The following is a 17,053-nucleotide window of genomic DNA, read 5'->3' as shown; positions in this document are numbered from 1 at the left end:
GCGAATCCCTAAGACCCCGTGTAAGCCACCACGGTTGCCTGGGGGGTCCTGATGGAAACCGGGATTCAGGGAAGGGAGAACGCGGCTCGTGCGGGAACCCACTGCCCAAGGAGGCCACACGATGGACCACGGAAGGAGCGGGCCTTGGGAGGGTGGGATGCAGCGGGGCTGCCGGGGAGGCCCCAGCGGGAGGACGGACAGTGCGTGCGGGGCAGTTACTCGGCCTGGAGGCAGCCAGCGTGTAAGGAGGGGGATACGGCCGGGGCAGGCGGGTGTGCCTGGCAACGAGAGAAAGGACGGGGTCGGATGAGGAAGGGCAGCGGCTCCCAAGGGGGTGGCTGCGGCCGCGTTCCAGGAAAAGGCCACCAGGAGGAATGCGGGTCGGGGGACTTCTCAGGAGAATCTAGGCAAGGGCAGGGTGTTTGCACGGAAAAGACACAGATGTGAAAGGTACTCAGGAGGAAAAAATAGCAGGCATCGGGGCAAGTGTTCATTAAACAATGACTGAAGGAGAGGCTCTGGTCAGGGATGAGTCCAAGACAGATCTCATTCATTGCCGGAAGGGTTGAAAGCGTAAGTGCAATTTAAACACTTCTCAAGAAATGTGGCGACGCAAATAAAAACTATAAAAAGGCTCTTATCACTTGCCCTAGTAATTCCATTTCTAAAATGTATTCCCGGGAAACCAGTGAAATCCGTTATGATTCCCGCAGAAGGCTGTTCATCGCCAGCGCTGAGCTGCTCAGACGAGGAGGCCGCGAGCCCCGCGTGGTTTGACGCCACGTCAGCCTGGGCACGAGCCCGAAACACCGCCCCTCGCGGCGGCCAGGCCTCGCTGCAGCCCAGCGGTACCTCCTGCTTCCCTGTCCCCTGCCTGGTCACTGGAGCTCCTAACACTTCCGACTTGGTGCTGTCCAACTCAAACAGATTTTTGCTCAGATAAACTCTTAAAATGTTTAATATGCCTCGGTTTACCTTTTAACACCAGTTATTCACAATAAATTACAGAACATCTGTTTGAACAATGGAATATAACACAGATGTTACAAACAAAAATGTTTATGATGAAATCTTTATCCCTTCACTTCTGAGGGTTTGCACAGTTTTAGGGCCTAGAGGATGGTGACCAGAACAAAGCCACTGCTTCACGGGTCTGAAACCTGAAGGGAGAGACGGTTACTGAACAAAATACACAACTACACACATAGAAACAAATTCTGATGAACGCCACGGAGGGAACTTCCACTGTAATGAAAGAACAAAAACGGGGTTCCAATTTAGACCAGGGATCAGAAAAGGCTTTTCTGAATCCATGACACTAAGACAAGCCTCCAAAGAGGAGAGGGCATCACCCAGGCAAGGGGGGGCTGGAGTTGGGAAGCCTGAGAAGAGGCCACCCAGCCGGCGGGGCCAGGGTGCCGACCGCGGGAAAGGGCGGGACCTGAGGCCAAGAACTCGTCCCCAGCACAGTGGGAAGGTTTCCGGAGGGAAAGGACAGGATCCTTCCTTTCCAGAGTGACCGCTCGGAGGGTTCTGTGCAGGGAACAGCGGGGAGAGGAGCCCTGCGGTCGCGGGCCTGGCGGGAGAGCTGAGCGGGAAGGAGCAGGGAGAGAGTCAACGCGTGTATTTCTCCAACAGAAGAACTGGGATCATATTGTACGTGCTGCTTTGTGACCAGCCTTTTTCTACCTGTCACCCTGGGCACATCGCTCCTCGATAACTTCCCTTAACTTCCTTTAACTAGAAAAAAAATTTGGCCACTTTTATACCAAAATGTTCAGAGTGGTCATATCTGGGCTGATATAATTGCAAGCAATTTTTATTTTCTCTTTATACTTTTCTGTATTTTCCAAAAGTATGCAGTGAACACACGCTACTTTAATAACCTGGGGAAGCCTGGGGGAAGGTACGACACAAAGGTATGATTTGCTTGTGTCTTGTGAAAGTAACTCTAAATCCTATTTAGAAAGGTATAGTTTATCTTTTGGCAGGGCCGAAATTAATTTGAAAATCAAAAAAAAAGAAAAGAAAAAAAAGAGGGGGAAAACGCAAAGGCTGCTACACCCACAGTCATTGTTAAGACAGTTTCCTGTTACAGGACTGACATTCCTCAACTCAAGTGTTTCTCTTTTCCTCCTGCTCTTATTAATATTTCAGGGCAGTGACAACCCTGAACACTAGTCCCCTTTCCAGAGGAAGAGGAGGAAACATACGAGTCACGTGAATCCCTGCATCTCCCTCATTAGCAAAACCCCAGCCTTAGAGTGAGACCACCGGAGGCCACCTGTCACCAGGATGAAGGGATGGCAGCCTCGCATCAGTGCCCTCAGGGCCCCCCTGGCCCTTTCCTGATAACGGACGGCGAGGCAGAGCTGTGCTTCTGTCCGTTCCAGTGCCTGAGACTTGAGGGACAGTTTAGTGGACCAGCGCCCGGAATCCTCTCAGCAAAGCGTGCGTTTCCCACCATCACTGCTCCTGCTGAATGAGGGGCACAGCCCCATGGCCACGCGGGCCCTCCAGGGCACACAGGGTGTGCTCGCGGGGCACACTCGCGGGTCCAGCCCCGAGAGGGGCGGCCAACCATGGGCCTACGAGTTAGAAACAATGGACCCCGGGACTCTCTTGCAGGTCCAGTGGTTAAGACCGCGCGCTTCCAGCGCAGGGGACAGGGGTTCGATCCCCGGTCGGGGAAGTTCCACATGCCGTGCAGTGCAGCCAAAAAGAAAAAAAGAAGAAACAACGGAGCCTGGCGGTCTGACCAGGGTCGGCTCAAACCTGGAGGCAAGAACCAGGGTTCCTGCAGGAGGAGAGCCGATCCAGACGGGGATGAGGGGAGATGGCATCACCGCCGACACAGTGTGACACGTCCACAGAGCCCCGGCGTGAGCTTGTCTGGGGGAAGGGGGGCTGGGCAAGCGTGGCTGGGGGGAGGAGGGGGGCGAGAGGAGGGGACCAAGTCGCCAAGGAGGAAGCCCCTCCGCGGGCACCGCTGTCCTCCCTCTGCTCAAGTGTGTGTGACAGGCACGTGCGACCACACTTGCCGGGGCGGGGGGAGCCCGAGTCATTGGGATCGCAACTGGAACCCTCTCTGACCGCTGCCACGCAGTCTCAGAGCAGCGCGGGGACACACGGTCGCAGCCACCACCAGGGCCTGTCCTTCCGCTGTGACAGCAGCACACCCAGCGCCGCGGCCTCTGCAAAAGGACCTGGGTCAAGGAGAACCCTGTATGATGTGCTGAGAAACGTGATTCTTCGGCACTTTTTGGCTTGAGGATGCCAAGAATTCTCTCCCTTTTCCTACTGACCAAATCACCCCAGCCTACTTGGTGCTGTGCTCGGGTTCCTGACCACTGGCTTTCTTCCTCAGGCCGAGTTGGGCATAATAAATCGATTTGTTTGTTTACGTTTCTTCCTACCTGCATTTAGTTAAAGATTTTAATCACTTAAACACATACAATAAAGTGAGGAAAACTGGATTAAGTCAGGATTAGGAAAATTACACCAACAGAGAAATTCGGGACCAGGGGAACACAGCCGCGCCAGGCCACAGCCCTGGACTCAGCACCGCCCACGGCAGAGCAAGGAGGGAGGCCGGGGAGGGTCAGGACACAGGTCATCCACAGGGAAAAAGCACGAACAAGCCCCAGGACTCCCGTCTGAAAGAAATTCCTCACACCTAAGTCCCCCTCTGGGGACACACCGTGATGGAACGCTCAGCTGCTCTAAGGGCCCAGGAGCCATGGGCATCCTTGCTCTCCCAAGGCCCCAACACAGACTCCGAGGAGCCCCAAGGGCTGCAGGCCCGTCCCAAGGGCACCCTACCTGCGCTAACCCGCCACAATGCAGCAGGCGAATACAAATCAGTGCTTCCGAGAAGCAGCAATGTCACACGTATTAACATCGCTGCAAAACTGAATTAGCCGTTTTTAAAACTGTATCAGGAAGAAAAAGAGGGAACACCTGGTAATATGGTCGTTTGGAACCATAAAGATTAAAAGAAAAAGTGAAACTAAATTTTATAAGAAAGATATAGTAAAAGCTAAATTTAAATCATCACTTGTGCTAATAAGAGACTATCCAATGAAACAAAGCAGGATGCTCATAATCAAAAACGTATCTTTCCAATTCCTTAAATCTATATTTAAAGAACAGCTCCTTCCTTAAGAAATATTAACCTATTGGCCTCTTTGTTTTCCCTATAGAAATTTTCATAAGTCTTTAGTGATTTATGTGCAAAAGATTTATGAACATTACATCGTTTGACATATATTATACCATTACGCAGTGAACAGTCTTTTACTTTTTTCCAGAAACTGAATCAGAGTCCCAATAAAATGGGGAAAAAAATGTGTGTGCACATGCAATAGATAAAACACTGCATATAAAAGTGTGTTATCACCAACAAGGACCTATAAGACCTTGGGAAAACTGCGAGTTTATTGCCATTCTTATAAATATAAGGTTGAAATGGCATTTAAACTCAAAATATAAGAAAACAAAACTGAACCTAAATTAAAAGGCAATACAATAGGAGACAAGGGGAAAAGCTACACCAACAGGAATTCTCTGTACCTGTTACACGGGAATTCTAATCACCTGCTTTATCCAAGACTCACAACTCTAGAGGTACTGCTGATCTTTTTCTCACATTATTTGGGTTCACACAATGACTTTCCAACCAGAATTCTCTGAAAGCAAATGTACCCTCTAACCAGGCCAGAAAAAGTCTGAGCTGGAGGGTCAGAGCGAAGGCAGAGTTGTTTTAAGTCATGAAGTAACACTATACACCAAACTGACGGATTATTTCAGGAGCATTAAAAGGGTAAAGAGTCTTTTCTACTAGCAATTAACATAAATTAAATGTTGATGGGAACTTATGGGTGTCCCGATCCTTAATTTTACCATATTTGTGTTTTACTATAAACGGCACCAGCTTCATTATTTCTTGCACTGTAATTATCACGAATGGATTTTACCACAATGAGATCCCACCTGTATTCTGGATCATTTGCCTGATTTGTTTGTTTTTATCACAACTGCAAGAACAGTGGCTCTGATTACCTCTTTTATTTGCAAGTGATTTACAGAAGGTTTTCAGCTTTGTTATTGGGCTGAGTATCTGCCATCTCACCCACTATTTCCCTGGGATGGCTCTATCCTATCTTCAAAAGCATCAAGTTCTGTTGGTCAGGGGACAGCTTCATATTTTCACAGAGAGAAAGGCCGTGGCTGTGCTGTCAGCTCGGCACTGCTAACCCTCTGCACCCGCTATTCACAGCCTGGGCTTCACGAAAGCAGCTCGTTACCCAGGTCAATCCCAGCACATCCCGAAGGGTCAAGGAAGCCCCACAAAACAGCGCCACTAGTTTCCCAAACAGATCATCTGAGAAATGTAAGTTCTCTGGTAAGAAACTGTAAGAGGGCTGAGGTAGCTTTTGGAAATAAAAGAGGGCGTTGTTTCTCTTTCCTCCCAGTTCCCGTGACTGTGAGGCCAGGAGTACGTAGTTAGGCTGTTTCTAAGAAACTAGAAGTGCTCAAGCCATCCTGATGTGCTCTGCGCATGAAATCCTACTCAGTTTGCAAGGCGGCAGACGTGCCTGGTCTATTTCCACGTTCATGCGGCTCTGACTTTCACACGACAGGTGGTGATACAGCGCTTGCTTTCAGAAGCCATTTCATAAGACAGTTACATTTTTACTAGTTACATGTCACGGACACCTTTTTACCTGGTTGGACATGAGCTCCATTTTATATGGTCCTGCCCCTCGGTTCGGACTTTATTCAGCCACGTGAACAGCACAAGATCGTAAATGCACGGCCCCCGTGTGTGTTTCTGTGTAACTGATGTCTCCTCCATTAACTGGCCTTTATTCTTAAGCAGTGAGAAGTCAGACTGTGTGGCCACCATTTTGATGATTTCTCAAGCTTTTTATTTTCTAGTCTTTCTCATTCCCTTCATATAGTTACGTCTCCTCTAATAGCATAGATGCTATCTTTTAAAACAGGAGAAAACAGAGGCAAAGAGCCAACTCATGTTAACCAACCTGCCCTTTAGCTGAGTTAAAAAATGCACAAACCAAACACAAGTTCAAGGAAGCCAGTCTCTTCCCCATGACAGCTCAGAATAAGCCAAATAAACCCCAAGGAGAGGGCTACGTGGGAAAGCCTTCCCATCCTCACAGGGACAGGACAGAAAGCGCACATGACACAACTTCAGGAGAGGTGAGAAATCTCTGGATCTTGCCTGAAAAGGAAAGCAGCTAACAAGATGGTTTTGGAGAGAAGGTGGAAAACAGTGCAACGGGACGCAGAAAGGGCCTCGGGTTTGTAGCCTAGAAACCCCTCTCCAGGGACCTCTGCTGGTCTCCTCTGCACCCCAGCTGGGCAGCCTCCCGGGAGCGTCCACCCACCTGGTCACAGCCCGCGTCCACCAGTTCCTGCAGCATTTGTCGGTTGACTTCTGCGGCGGCCGAAGGGCCTGATTCATTAGCAAAGGGCAGCAAGGAGTATCTGATTTCTCTCAGGGCTTTCTGGTAAGGCCCGAACTTCGGGGCTGTCCTCGTCTGCTGCTGCCTGGCGGCATCCTTGCCCCCCAGGGCCTTGGCGTCCAGGGCGGCATCACTGCCCGGCCCCGCGGGCGGCCCCGGGGCGGGGGTCTTGGGTGGCTGCTTCAGCCCCTCGCGGATCTCCTGCAGCCGCTGCCGGCTGTTCCCAGAGTAGGTCGTGGCGGGAAAAGTCTTCGGCCGCATGGTTAGTCCAGTTTCCTTTGACCATAAATACAATCTTCTTAAAGTGTTTTATTAGTTAAAACAAAAACAAAACCGTCAACAGTATCAGTTAGTTGTAAACACACTTTCACAACAATGTTGTTTTGAAAATGTTCTTTCCTTCCATTTTTGTAGTTCCTGCAGAGAACCGAACATTTTCCAGAGACTTCATTTTGAAGATCATCTCTACCTGAAAAGGAAAATGAGAAGGTGTTCATTTGTGGTTCCCACATAATGTCAATGACACTTTTCAGAAATGGACAAAGATCCTGAAAATATTCCACTTGGAAAGATAAAGGAAGAACACACCACCTCTAAGAAAAGATAAAGATACGGTTCAACTCTGGTTAGAGCACGTGACAGGCAGGGCCACCCCAGGCGTCTCCTGTAACATGTAATCTGCAATGACATACCGCTCCACAAGCCAATACTTTCTCATAAATACTCAATTTGGGGCAAGAACAACAGTATTAACAACCGACAGCTCATTTAAAATTCTCCTTTATAATATGATTTCACTTGGAAATGCACAGCTCAAGGGTTCAGTGGCTGGTCCACACCACGCCCTGCATCCCCACAGCTTGACTAACAAACCTCTCCACCCACCTCAGCCGGTGGTCCTTCCATATCTTGGGAACTCTTTCTTATAAAACCCTCCCAAACCTCCTGAAGGAAACCACAGCCTGTCACACTCAAGGTTCACACAATGTGTTATGAGACTTTGAGGGTCACGACTCCCCTGGTTTTTTTATAAAGTGGTCAACTTCTTACCGGCATTTTGACCTAAATACTAAAATAAGAAATGTCTCGGGGCTTCCCTGGTGGCGCAGTGATTAAGAATCTGCCTGCCAATGCAGGGGACACAGGTTCGAGCCCTGGTCCAGGAAGATCCCACATGCCGCGGAGCAACTAAGCCCGTGCGCCACAACTACTGAGCCTGCGCTCTAGAGCCCGCGAGCCACAGCTACTGAGCCCGCGAGCCACAGCTACTGAGCCCATGAGCCACAACTACTGAGCCCGTGAGCCACAACTACTGAGCCCGCGAGCCACAACTACTGAGCCCACGAGCCACAACTACTGAGCCCACGAGCCACAACTACTGAGCCCACGTGCCACAACCACTGAGCCCGTGAGCCACAACTACTGAGTCCATGTGCCACAACTACTGAGCCCACGAGCCACAACTACTGAGCCCACATGCCACAACTACTGAAGCCCATGTGCCTAGAGCCCGTGCTCCGCAACAAGAGAAGCCACCGCAATGAGAAGTCTGCGCACCGCAACGAAGAGTAGCCCCCGCTCACCACAACTAGAGAAAGCCCGTGCGCAGCAACGAAGACCCAACGCAGCCAAACATAAATAAATAAATAAATAATAAAAATAAAATGAGAATGTCTCGCTTGTGGAAACTGACACTTGCATGGAGGGGTCTGGTAACAGCATGTGGGTGGTCACACGGTGACCACAGTAACAAGGGCTGTGTAGATGCAAGTCGTCTGTGTGCGGCACCCACCCCTCAGCATGGAAGCAGCCTCTCTGTACAGAACTCGCTGTCACAAGGGCATTTCCCCACAATGATGATACCTGCTCCCGGCTAACTCACTGAGTGCTGTCACGTTGGCAGTCAGAAGGCGAGCCCAGCCCTGACGCTGCCCTTAGCTGCCAGCTGCCCAGCAGCACCTGGCTCAGGGGCTCAGGGCTGCGTAGCCTGGGACAGGTGAGGTCACCTCCCTCCCCTCCGCCCAACAGGTGGCAGCAGCGGGTGAGCACAGAGTGAGGCTCAGCGTCCCGTGGTCACTGCTGTTCCCATCCTGAGCTGTCCTGCCCTGGAGGCAGCCCGCGTGGCCATGACCACAGAACCCAGTGAGCAGACAGTGAAGGACAATCAGTTTGAGGTTTAATGAACAAAGGAAAACTGCTCCCTTCTTGGAGCATCCTTTACAGGGAGAGGGGCACAGGGGTCTGGGCTTCTCTCAGTGAGGAACTTAGAAACTGTAAAACGGAACCGTGCTTCACGGCCTTTTTCACCCCTTTTTCCCCACTGGGGTGGGGAGATAGCTAATGTTTATCCAGTATTTACTAAGTGCCAGGCTCTGTTCTAAGCGCTTCATGTGAATTAACTTACATAGCTCTATTACATTACCATATACAACAGTAAACCTGAAAAAATGACATAAAATTACTATTCCTTTCTTAGAGATGGGAAGATGGAAGGTCTCAAAAGGTTTTCCCTGTCCCCTTTCTCACTGTAACTACAAGAAGATTCTATTTAGAAAGTAAGAAGCAGGCCACATAAAATTTTCAACATGAAATTCGTATTTTTAAACACAACATCTACTATGTTAAAGTCGCTGAAATGCCCTTGAGTACACGATAGTGACCCACTGGCTGAGACACAGCTGAGGCCCCCGGGCCGTGGACCCGAGCCCAGAGCCCTGCTGCACTGGTGTAAAATGGGGCACACTGCATCCACGCTCATTCTCAGTGACCTCGTGGTCTAAGCATCTGTTCTGAAACACCTAACTATCTAAAACCACAAGTTCACATTCCAACAGAAATGAACAGATTCTCAAGGAGCTGCTGAGCACGGCTGGAGTCTGAGAACAGACAGGACTTGTACCTTTTCCTACGCTCTTCCCGCAAACCACTCTGTTTCCAATCTTTAGTTCTCTTCCCTTCCTTTGAAAATGGAAATACAGAAGTCATAAATCCTACTGTCCTCGCGATACATAACCGATGTGAAGGAGGGTCCTTCCTCCCCAACCCATCCCCCCTGCAAACGGCCACAGTGCAGAGAGAGGAGCGCGAGAGGGAGGCAGATAAACTGCTCCAAAGACAGGATGCCCAAGAGGAGAAAAAGAATCATCTGACAAATGGGAGAATAAAGGAGAAAGTCAGAAAGAGCTCCGGAGTAGAAAGAACTAAACGTCTGTGCAGGGAAGACGGGAATTCCAGCCCAGGGAACGGCATGTGCGAAGGAGCAGAGGAACGCGCCGTCCACAGGGCCGCCGAGAGGCCTTTCCTGCAGTCTGGAGGAATGATGCTTGGGAGGCGCCCAGGGGCTTGATGGGGAGGACCTTCCAGATCACGGCCACGTCTGGACTCCACGGGGAGCCACCGTCTGCGGCCGAGCTAAGGAGTAACACAGCCAAGCGCCCTTTAGAGAACTGAGTCAGGAAGCCAACTGGACAGAGGGCTGGGAGGGACAAAGCTGGGACACTCCAGGTGGACGACAGGGGCCTGGGTGAGAAGCAGCGACCCCGCCGGTGGCCAGGGACAGTTAGGCGGGTGAGCGGCAGTCCTCAGAGCGGCAGCAGGCTGTGATGGGCCTCAGGCCGCCGCCAGGCGACACAGGCAGGACTGGTAAAGCTGCTCTCCACTCGGCCCCTGGAGATGGTCCACGGAGAAGGAAAAAGAGCTGTAAGAAGGCCAAAGCCAGGACGCAGGGCCGGCCTCCCTGCCTGGCCACGGCGGCAGAGGGAAGGGTGTGGGGCCGCGAGGAGGATTCTGAGTAAATTCCCTGGGAGTTACTCTAAAAGGGAGAAGCGCTGAAAGCTGTGACCCACAGCAGAGGGTCTTCCCGCCCACCCAACCCCGGAGACCCTGCAGGCCACCCACAGCCCTCCAGAGCACTGTCAAGTGTGCCCGCTTTCTTCCTGAATCAGCTGAACTGTGGGCACCATGAGGGCAGGGGCTCCCCCGCCCGCTGCCCGGAAGCGTCTGAGTCTGTCCCCGCGATCCCGGACTCGGGGTAAAACCTGCCCCACGGCGCTCTCGGGAGAACACGCAGCACGGGCTGCGGACGGGGACGGCCCTCGGAAAGCACGGTGCCCTTTCTCTGAGGTTTCAGACACAGTGTTCCTGACATTTACACAAAACTACTATAAAAAGTTGCACGACTACGGTATATTACTCAGCCAGAAAAAGGAATGAAGTTCTGACACCTGCTACAACGTGGATGAACCCTGAGGACATTACGCTGCGTGACATGCGCCAGACACCGAAGGACGCATAGTGTGTGATCCACTCCTATGGGGCAAATCCAGAGAGACACGGAAGACTGGAGTCACCAGGGGCTGGGGGAGGGGGAGTTATTGTTTAATGGGTACAGAGTTTCTGTCTGAGACGATGAAAAAGTTTGGAATATAGACTGCGGTGCTGACTGCAGTGACAACGTTCATGTATTTAATGCCGCTGAACTGTACACTTAGGAATGGTTACAATGATGGGCATTATGCAAAGTCATCTAACTGCTCACATCCAGCTAGCGTTTGATCACATTCCCTCACTACACACAGCTACACCAGGAAAGGCCGGGCCTCAGGATTGGGTGCTGACGGTGGGCAAACCTCCTGCCCCTCCGCGCTCCACCAGGGCACGGAAACACACAACGGGGAGGGGCTTCCCACAGCCATGCGCCTGCAAATACTGGGGGTTTAAGTGCCCGTGTGTCCCACAAACATTCCAATTATAAAGCCAAGCAGCGCGGGAGAGACCAGACGTTTCTGTGTCGACATCTGTATTTATACCTGAGCTAAGAAATACCAGGTAGAGGTGCCCCCAAACAGAATCCGTATCAGACGTCCTAGTTTCTTTTCTTTTTTCCCCCTCAACATTTCATTATGAAAATTTTCAAACATAAGGAAAGTTGAAAGAGTTATTCAGGGATACCTCCTAAAGCCGCGCCTGGGAAAGGTCCGGCGTGCGGGGGGAATTCAAAGGAGTTGAAGGGAGGGGAGGTGGTCTCAGCTTGAGACCTTGTATTTTAGACTTTAGTTTGACGACAGTTGATTTCATGGTGAAATTATGAACTTCTGAAAGCGTTTTTCATGAGAATACTCATCAGTCAAATTAAGACTGCAGCTGGAAATGAGCTCCTGTGACACACTACTGTATCATTTTAATAAGCTCTCTCATCAAGAATTTTACAAATACGACCCTAAAGCCTCATGGATGGGCCTTTAAAAAATCGGGGTAGCGGAATTCCCTGGTGCTCCAGTGGTTAGAACTCTGTGCTTTCACTACTGGGGCCCGGGTTCGATCCCTGGTTGGGGAACTAAGATCCCATAGGCCACGGTGTGGCCAAAAAAAAAAAAAAAATGGGGGCAGCAAGCAAAGTAATCTAATTTTAGAAATTTCTTAGGTATCATCAATTGATTTAAATATACTTTAAAAGAAACTACAGGGCTTCCCTGGTGGCACAGTGGTTAAGAATCCACTTGCCAATGCAGGGGACACGGGTTCGAGCCCTGGTCCGGGAAGATCCCACATGCCACCGAGCAACTAAGCCCGTGCGCCACAACTACTGAGCCTGCGCTCTAGAGCCTGCGAGCCACAACTACTGAGCCCGTGTGCGACAACTACTGAAGCCCGCACGCCTAGAGCCCGTGCTCTGCAACAAGAGAAGCCACCGCGGTGAGAAGCCTGCGCACCGCAACGAAGAGTAGCCCCCGCTCACCGCAACTAGAGAAAGCCCGCGCACAGCAACCAAGACCCAACGCAGCCAATAAATAAATAAAATAGTAAAAGAAACTACAAGACACTGCAATTTTAAAACTGCAATACTCTCGATGTGCAAAGAAAGCCCCTGTATTACCTCCTAACAATGAAGTGTTATTCTCTCATGCCTCTTAGAAAAACAAAAACAAAAACTGCAATACAACTCACAAGACAAAAACAATTCATTTTCACATCTGGAGCTGTGACAACTACTAAATCCTATTCTTAGTATAGGTGGCTCCTGTAAAAACTTAATATGAGAGCAATATTTTAATCATCCCTTAATTTGGCCCTACCAAACCCAATTCTAGTTCTTAAACCAATCCTGGAAAATGCTATCAGATGTTCAAGAATTTTTATTCTAATTTCTCCCAGTACTTCACAACCCACACTGGCTGCCAAACACACATTCAGCCCCGACCGATGAAGGAACCAACCAAACCCACGGACCGCAGGACCCGCACTAAGGACACATGCTGGCATTTTTTTAAACAGTATTTCTTGGACCTAAAATTCCAGTTATTATTTAAATCATATCCTTACTATAACTAACTAGCAAAGCTGAAACTAAATCAGGCAGCCGAGCCAGGCCTGCAGCCAGATGCTGAATGTCAGAACCGTAAACCACTGGGCTGATGGACCTCTCCAGGGCTGCCCCAGCCAGGAAACCCTCACAGGGGATACCCCTCACCAGGAGGGTCCCTGAGGACGTCTCTCCAACCAAGAGCGCGATCACAAGGTTTCAGCGGGTACAGAGGTCTCCCACTCGTGCCAAATGCTGTACTGGACATTATATGGATTCACTCAGTTAGAACTGGGCCTCACCTCCAAATAAGTTTATGATCCAGGGAAAACAAACTACCACATGCCCTATTTGCTTTGTACATGATATCTGTATGATATATATATATATGTGTATATAGACATACAAATACATACACTTAGAGACACACGTTATGAATAACAGCATAAAAAAATGGAGCCATAGAAGTTTGTACTCAAGATGACCACGTGGAATGACCATGCTATAGATAAATTTATCACCTGTTCTCTGTAGCAATCATAACAGCAAGCAACCCAACAGGATGGGTCTCCTTATATTCCATTCCACACCCCGGCAGGGGCTTTCACTCTTTGAGAAGCCTCACCTCCTCTGAAACCCTCTCCCCTCCAAGTTTCGGAAACTCCGCGGCCAGGGATTGGACCACCCATGCCACTGGAGAGTCACTGCTGTGGAGAGAGGTGATACATGACCATCCAAGGAATCCCAGTGCACAGGCCTATTTGGAGAAAACCTCCCAGAGAAAGGATCGCTTCACCAAAGGTGGAAAGGCGCAAGGGCTATGATTTGATGGAGGAAGTGTGAAGCTATTCTTGGAGTCCGGAACTTCCTGTGAAAAAGCTCAAACATAGAAAAGATGAACAGGCAGATAATGTTGGGGAGCAAGGCAGGTGCGTCTGGGTACATTTAATGAAAACATAGGAGTGACGCTCGTGAGACAGGATGGAGTGAATTAGTAAAAGGAACAAGCTGGTCCCTAGCACTCCTGCTCAAGACCACGGCCTGGAGACAGGGAGGTCAGTACTCCAAAGAGAAGCCCACTCCCTTCAAAAGCCAGCTTACATCATCGAAAAGATTCTCACCGTGCTAACGAATTTAGAGACTACAGGATCTGCTCTACGCCACAGCATCGGAACAGTTAACAGTAAACACAAACCACTGCTACACAATATGAGAGTTGTCCCTTGTCCTCCAGAAAAATTCCTATGAATGTCAAATACTGGCATATGAACAAAAAGTATTTAACTAACTTAAACAACCACTTGTCACTACTAGGTTGACGTGGTCGAGATGGCAAGCGAAATAAAGCTTTCGTAGAGAGAACGGCAAACATTAAACAATGTCAAGTTTCCACCCTAATTTTAGCACCGTAACTATTATCTTTATTTCCAGCATTACCTTGTTTTAATCATACTTTCAAAATGAAACTGTAAATCAAATAGCATTAGGCTCAAAAGTACTAACACTAACACTTAGTGACATGAGTGGCCAAACAGGGCTACCTCCAGGCTCTGGGAGCTGTCACAGGTGCTCTCTGTAATAAAGCCCACTCCCCGCCCCACACAGAGCCTCAGCCACCAGCACACAATGGGATGGTGACCCCTGGACTCGGGACCAGGGTTCCATAGGAATTACTAAGGGTCCATAGGCCCAGTTCTGTCCATGGGAATTACTAAGCAATAGGCTTTTTAAAAAAAAGTTAGGAGATTCAGGGAATTTTTCATGTTGGAAGTCGGAAATGTTCTAGAAATGTTCAAGCCCAAGCTCTTCGTTCTGTTGATCAGAATATTTTGCTCCTTTTTAGAGCAGATTTACAGTCAAAACAAAGTAAATGCAGTGAATTTATCTTCTGTATTTCTTCAAACCTTTTATTTTTTAAAAGTCAGTAAGGAACATTATTTAGAAGTTTCACATTATTATAACCATGAAATAAAACATAAAAGCAGCTTTTCAAAACCTGTGTTAGTCTGGTTTTTCCAATACAAATCAGAACACCCCCACAAAGTTCCCCCAAATGCTCCCTGGGTGTTTACGGCGAATTTATCAGCTTCAACACCTCTCCTCACACCCAACCCACACATGCAGTGGGATTTAGGAGCCCGGGGCTGGCTACTTACAACACATCATTTAAAATAACAAGGCGGGGCTTCCCTGGTGGCGCAGCGGTTGAGAATCTGCCTGCCAATGCAGGGCACACGGGTTCGAGCCCTGGTCTGGGAAGATCCCACATGCCGCGGAGCAACTGGGCCCATGAGCCACAACTACTGAGCCTGTGCGTCTGGAGCCTATGCTCCGCAACAAGAGAGGCCGCGACAGTGAGAGGCCCGCGCACCGCGATGAAGAGTGGCCCCCGCTTGCCGCAACTGGAGAAAGCCCTCGCACAGAAACGAAGACCCAACACAGCCAAAAATAAAAATAAATAAATTAAAGAGTGTTTGCTCTGTTAAAAAAAAAAAAATAATAAAATAAAATAAAATAACAAGGCATCTTATAGTAAAAACATTCCCCTCCCACCAAAGGAAAGTCCCTCCCCCAACCCTGCGATTTGCTAAAGAAAGAAAGAAATATGTACAGCTCCCATTTACACCTAAGTCAAAACGATTTCAAATTAGATGGAGAGGCTAGAAGAATCTTTTCCGGTTCAGAAATTCCGAGATTCTCATAATTCACCTTAATAATTTTTCATGACAGCTTCTGCTCAGATATCATTTTAAATTGCTTGACATTTTGAGATTCATTAAACGTTCAGCAATTTTAATTTCAAAGGAATGCTGGCATATTCTTTAAACAGTGCTCTATATACCTGGATAATGAGACCAAATTTTATGAGAGGCTGAATAACACAGTGTCTTGTTAATGATAATTTAAAACAGATTTTCTTAAACAGTCTGTGCATTCTTATTTTGAAGATTTTTCTGTTACTCTCTTATTAATACATTTGCTAAAGAAAAAACTTTTAAAAGATACAAAGTAGCTTAGTCTCTTGATTGAGCGCTCAAAAATGGTGATCCATCACGCAGGGATTTGAGTTGAGATTCAACTAAAACTATGAATCAAGCTCTCCTGAGCAGAATTTCCCTAATAATGGGCCGGGAGTTACTTTCTCCATTACTAAGGGAAGGCCTGTCAACCCCTAGGTTAAAATTCAAACTGAACACCTGTGCGAACATCACACATTTTGTGACTTTCCATTCAAGTTTCTTAGTAAAATGGGGGCAAACTTTCCTCTACAATTACACGTATTTGCTGAACACTTTGGGAAGAGAGCTGTCTGGCCACTGCATTTCTACCTGCCAAGCGCTGGGTCTCACACAGTCCCGGGCTAGTGAGTTCTTAAGTCTGGACTCCTGTCCAGGGAGACCCCCTCCCCTGCCCCCCACGTACGTGTAATCCGTCCACACGACAAACCCCGCACACAGCGCGCACCGTCCGGGTCCCGCCGAGGCCTGCGGGCGGGGCACGTGTCTCCCCGGCCCCACCTGCCTCCGCCGGGTCGCCAGGCGCCGCGAACCGGGTCAGAACCCGCGTCCGGAGCCTGGCGGGCGCCGAGCGCAGGGGGGCGCCGCGGGAGGCCGGACTCCGGACGGGGGTCGGGGTGGGGGTGGGGGAAGGTGGGGGAGGGGAAGACCCGGGGGCGCGGCCCGGGAGGAGGGGCGGCCCGCGAGGGGGAGGGGCGGCGCGGCCTCCGTCCGGGGACGACCTGCCCGCGAGGGGCCGAGGGCCGAGGTGGCCCGACGGCGCGGACCCCCCTCCGCCCGAGCGCGCGGCCCCGCCCGCCGCCGCGTCCCGAGTCCCGATCCGGACCCCGCCGCACCGCTCACCTCGCGCCGTCTACGCCGTCCGCGGCCGCCTGGCCCGCGGCTCCGGGGCCTCGCGGGGGACGCCGAGCCCGGGGGCGACCGGCGGGCGGGGACGCGGGGCGCCGGGCGGACGGGCGGGCGGGCGGCCCCATCTTCCGGCGCTCGCGCCGCGGCCCAGCGCGCAGCCCGAGCGGGACATTCGCTACATTGTTGGCATTCCTGGGGCGTCACGTGACCGCCGCGTCAGCGCCGCCCCCGCCCGCGCCCGCGCCCGCCGGCCGCCCAGGGGGCGCGGGGCCCGGCCGTCGTCCGTCTGCCGGTCCGTGCGGGGCCCTCGGCCTCAGCCGCCGTCACCCCCGCGGCGCTGCCGTCCCGCGTCCTCCCGCGCGGACGGGCTCCGGACTGTCTGCCAGGGGACAGCTCGG

The 17,053-nt window shown here is 50.6% G+C and overlaps 1 protein-coding gene across 2 annotated transcripts in view; it reads right to left on the bottom strand.

Moving 5' to 3' along the window:
• LATS2 (large tumor suppressor kinase 2) overlaps positions 1 to 16,741 on the bottom strand; it is a 47,714-nt gene extending 30,973 nt beyond the window's left edge. The window contains exons 1-2 of one of the 2 annotated variants that reach the window (XM_061170696.1): positions 16,650 to 16,741; positions 6,411 to 6,957 (exon numbers count right to left, since the gene is read on the bottom strand). In XM_061170696.1, coding sequence (XP_061026679.1) covers positions 6,411 to 6,749 — 339 coding nt within the window. In that variant the 5' untranslated portion in view covers positions 6,750 to 6,957; positions 16,650 to 16,741. Of the gene's footprint in view, positions 1 to 6,410; positions 6,958 to 16,212; positions 16,271 to 16,649 lie in introns of those variants that run through there. The other variant, XM_061170697.1, reaches the window with a different exon arrangement.
• Positions 16,742 to 17,053: the final 312 nt, after the last annotated feature.

This window comes from Eubalaena glacialis, chromosome 16 (genome assembly GCF_028564815.1).
Source record: "Eubalaena glacialis isolate mEubGla1 chromosome 16, mEubGla1.1.hap2.+ XY, whole genome shotgun sequence".
NCBI lineage: Eukaryota > Metazoa > Chordata > Mammalia > Artiodactyla > Balaenidae > Eubalaena > Eubalaena glacialis.
The sequence above is the reverse complement of the archived record's forward strand: the minus strand, read 5'-3'. Positions and strand labels throughout refer to the sequence as shown.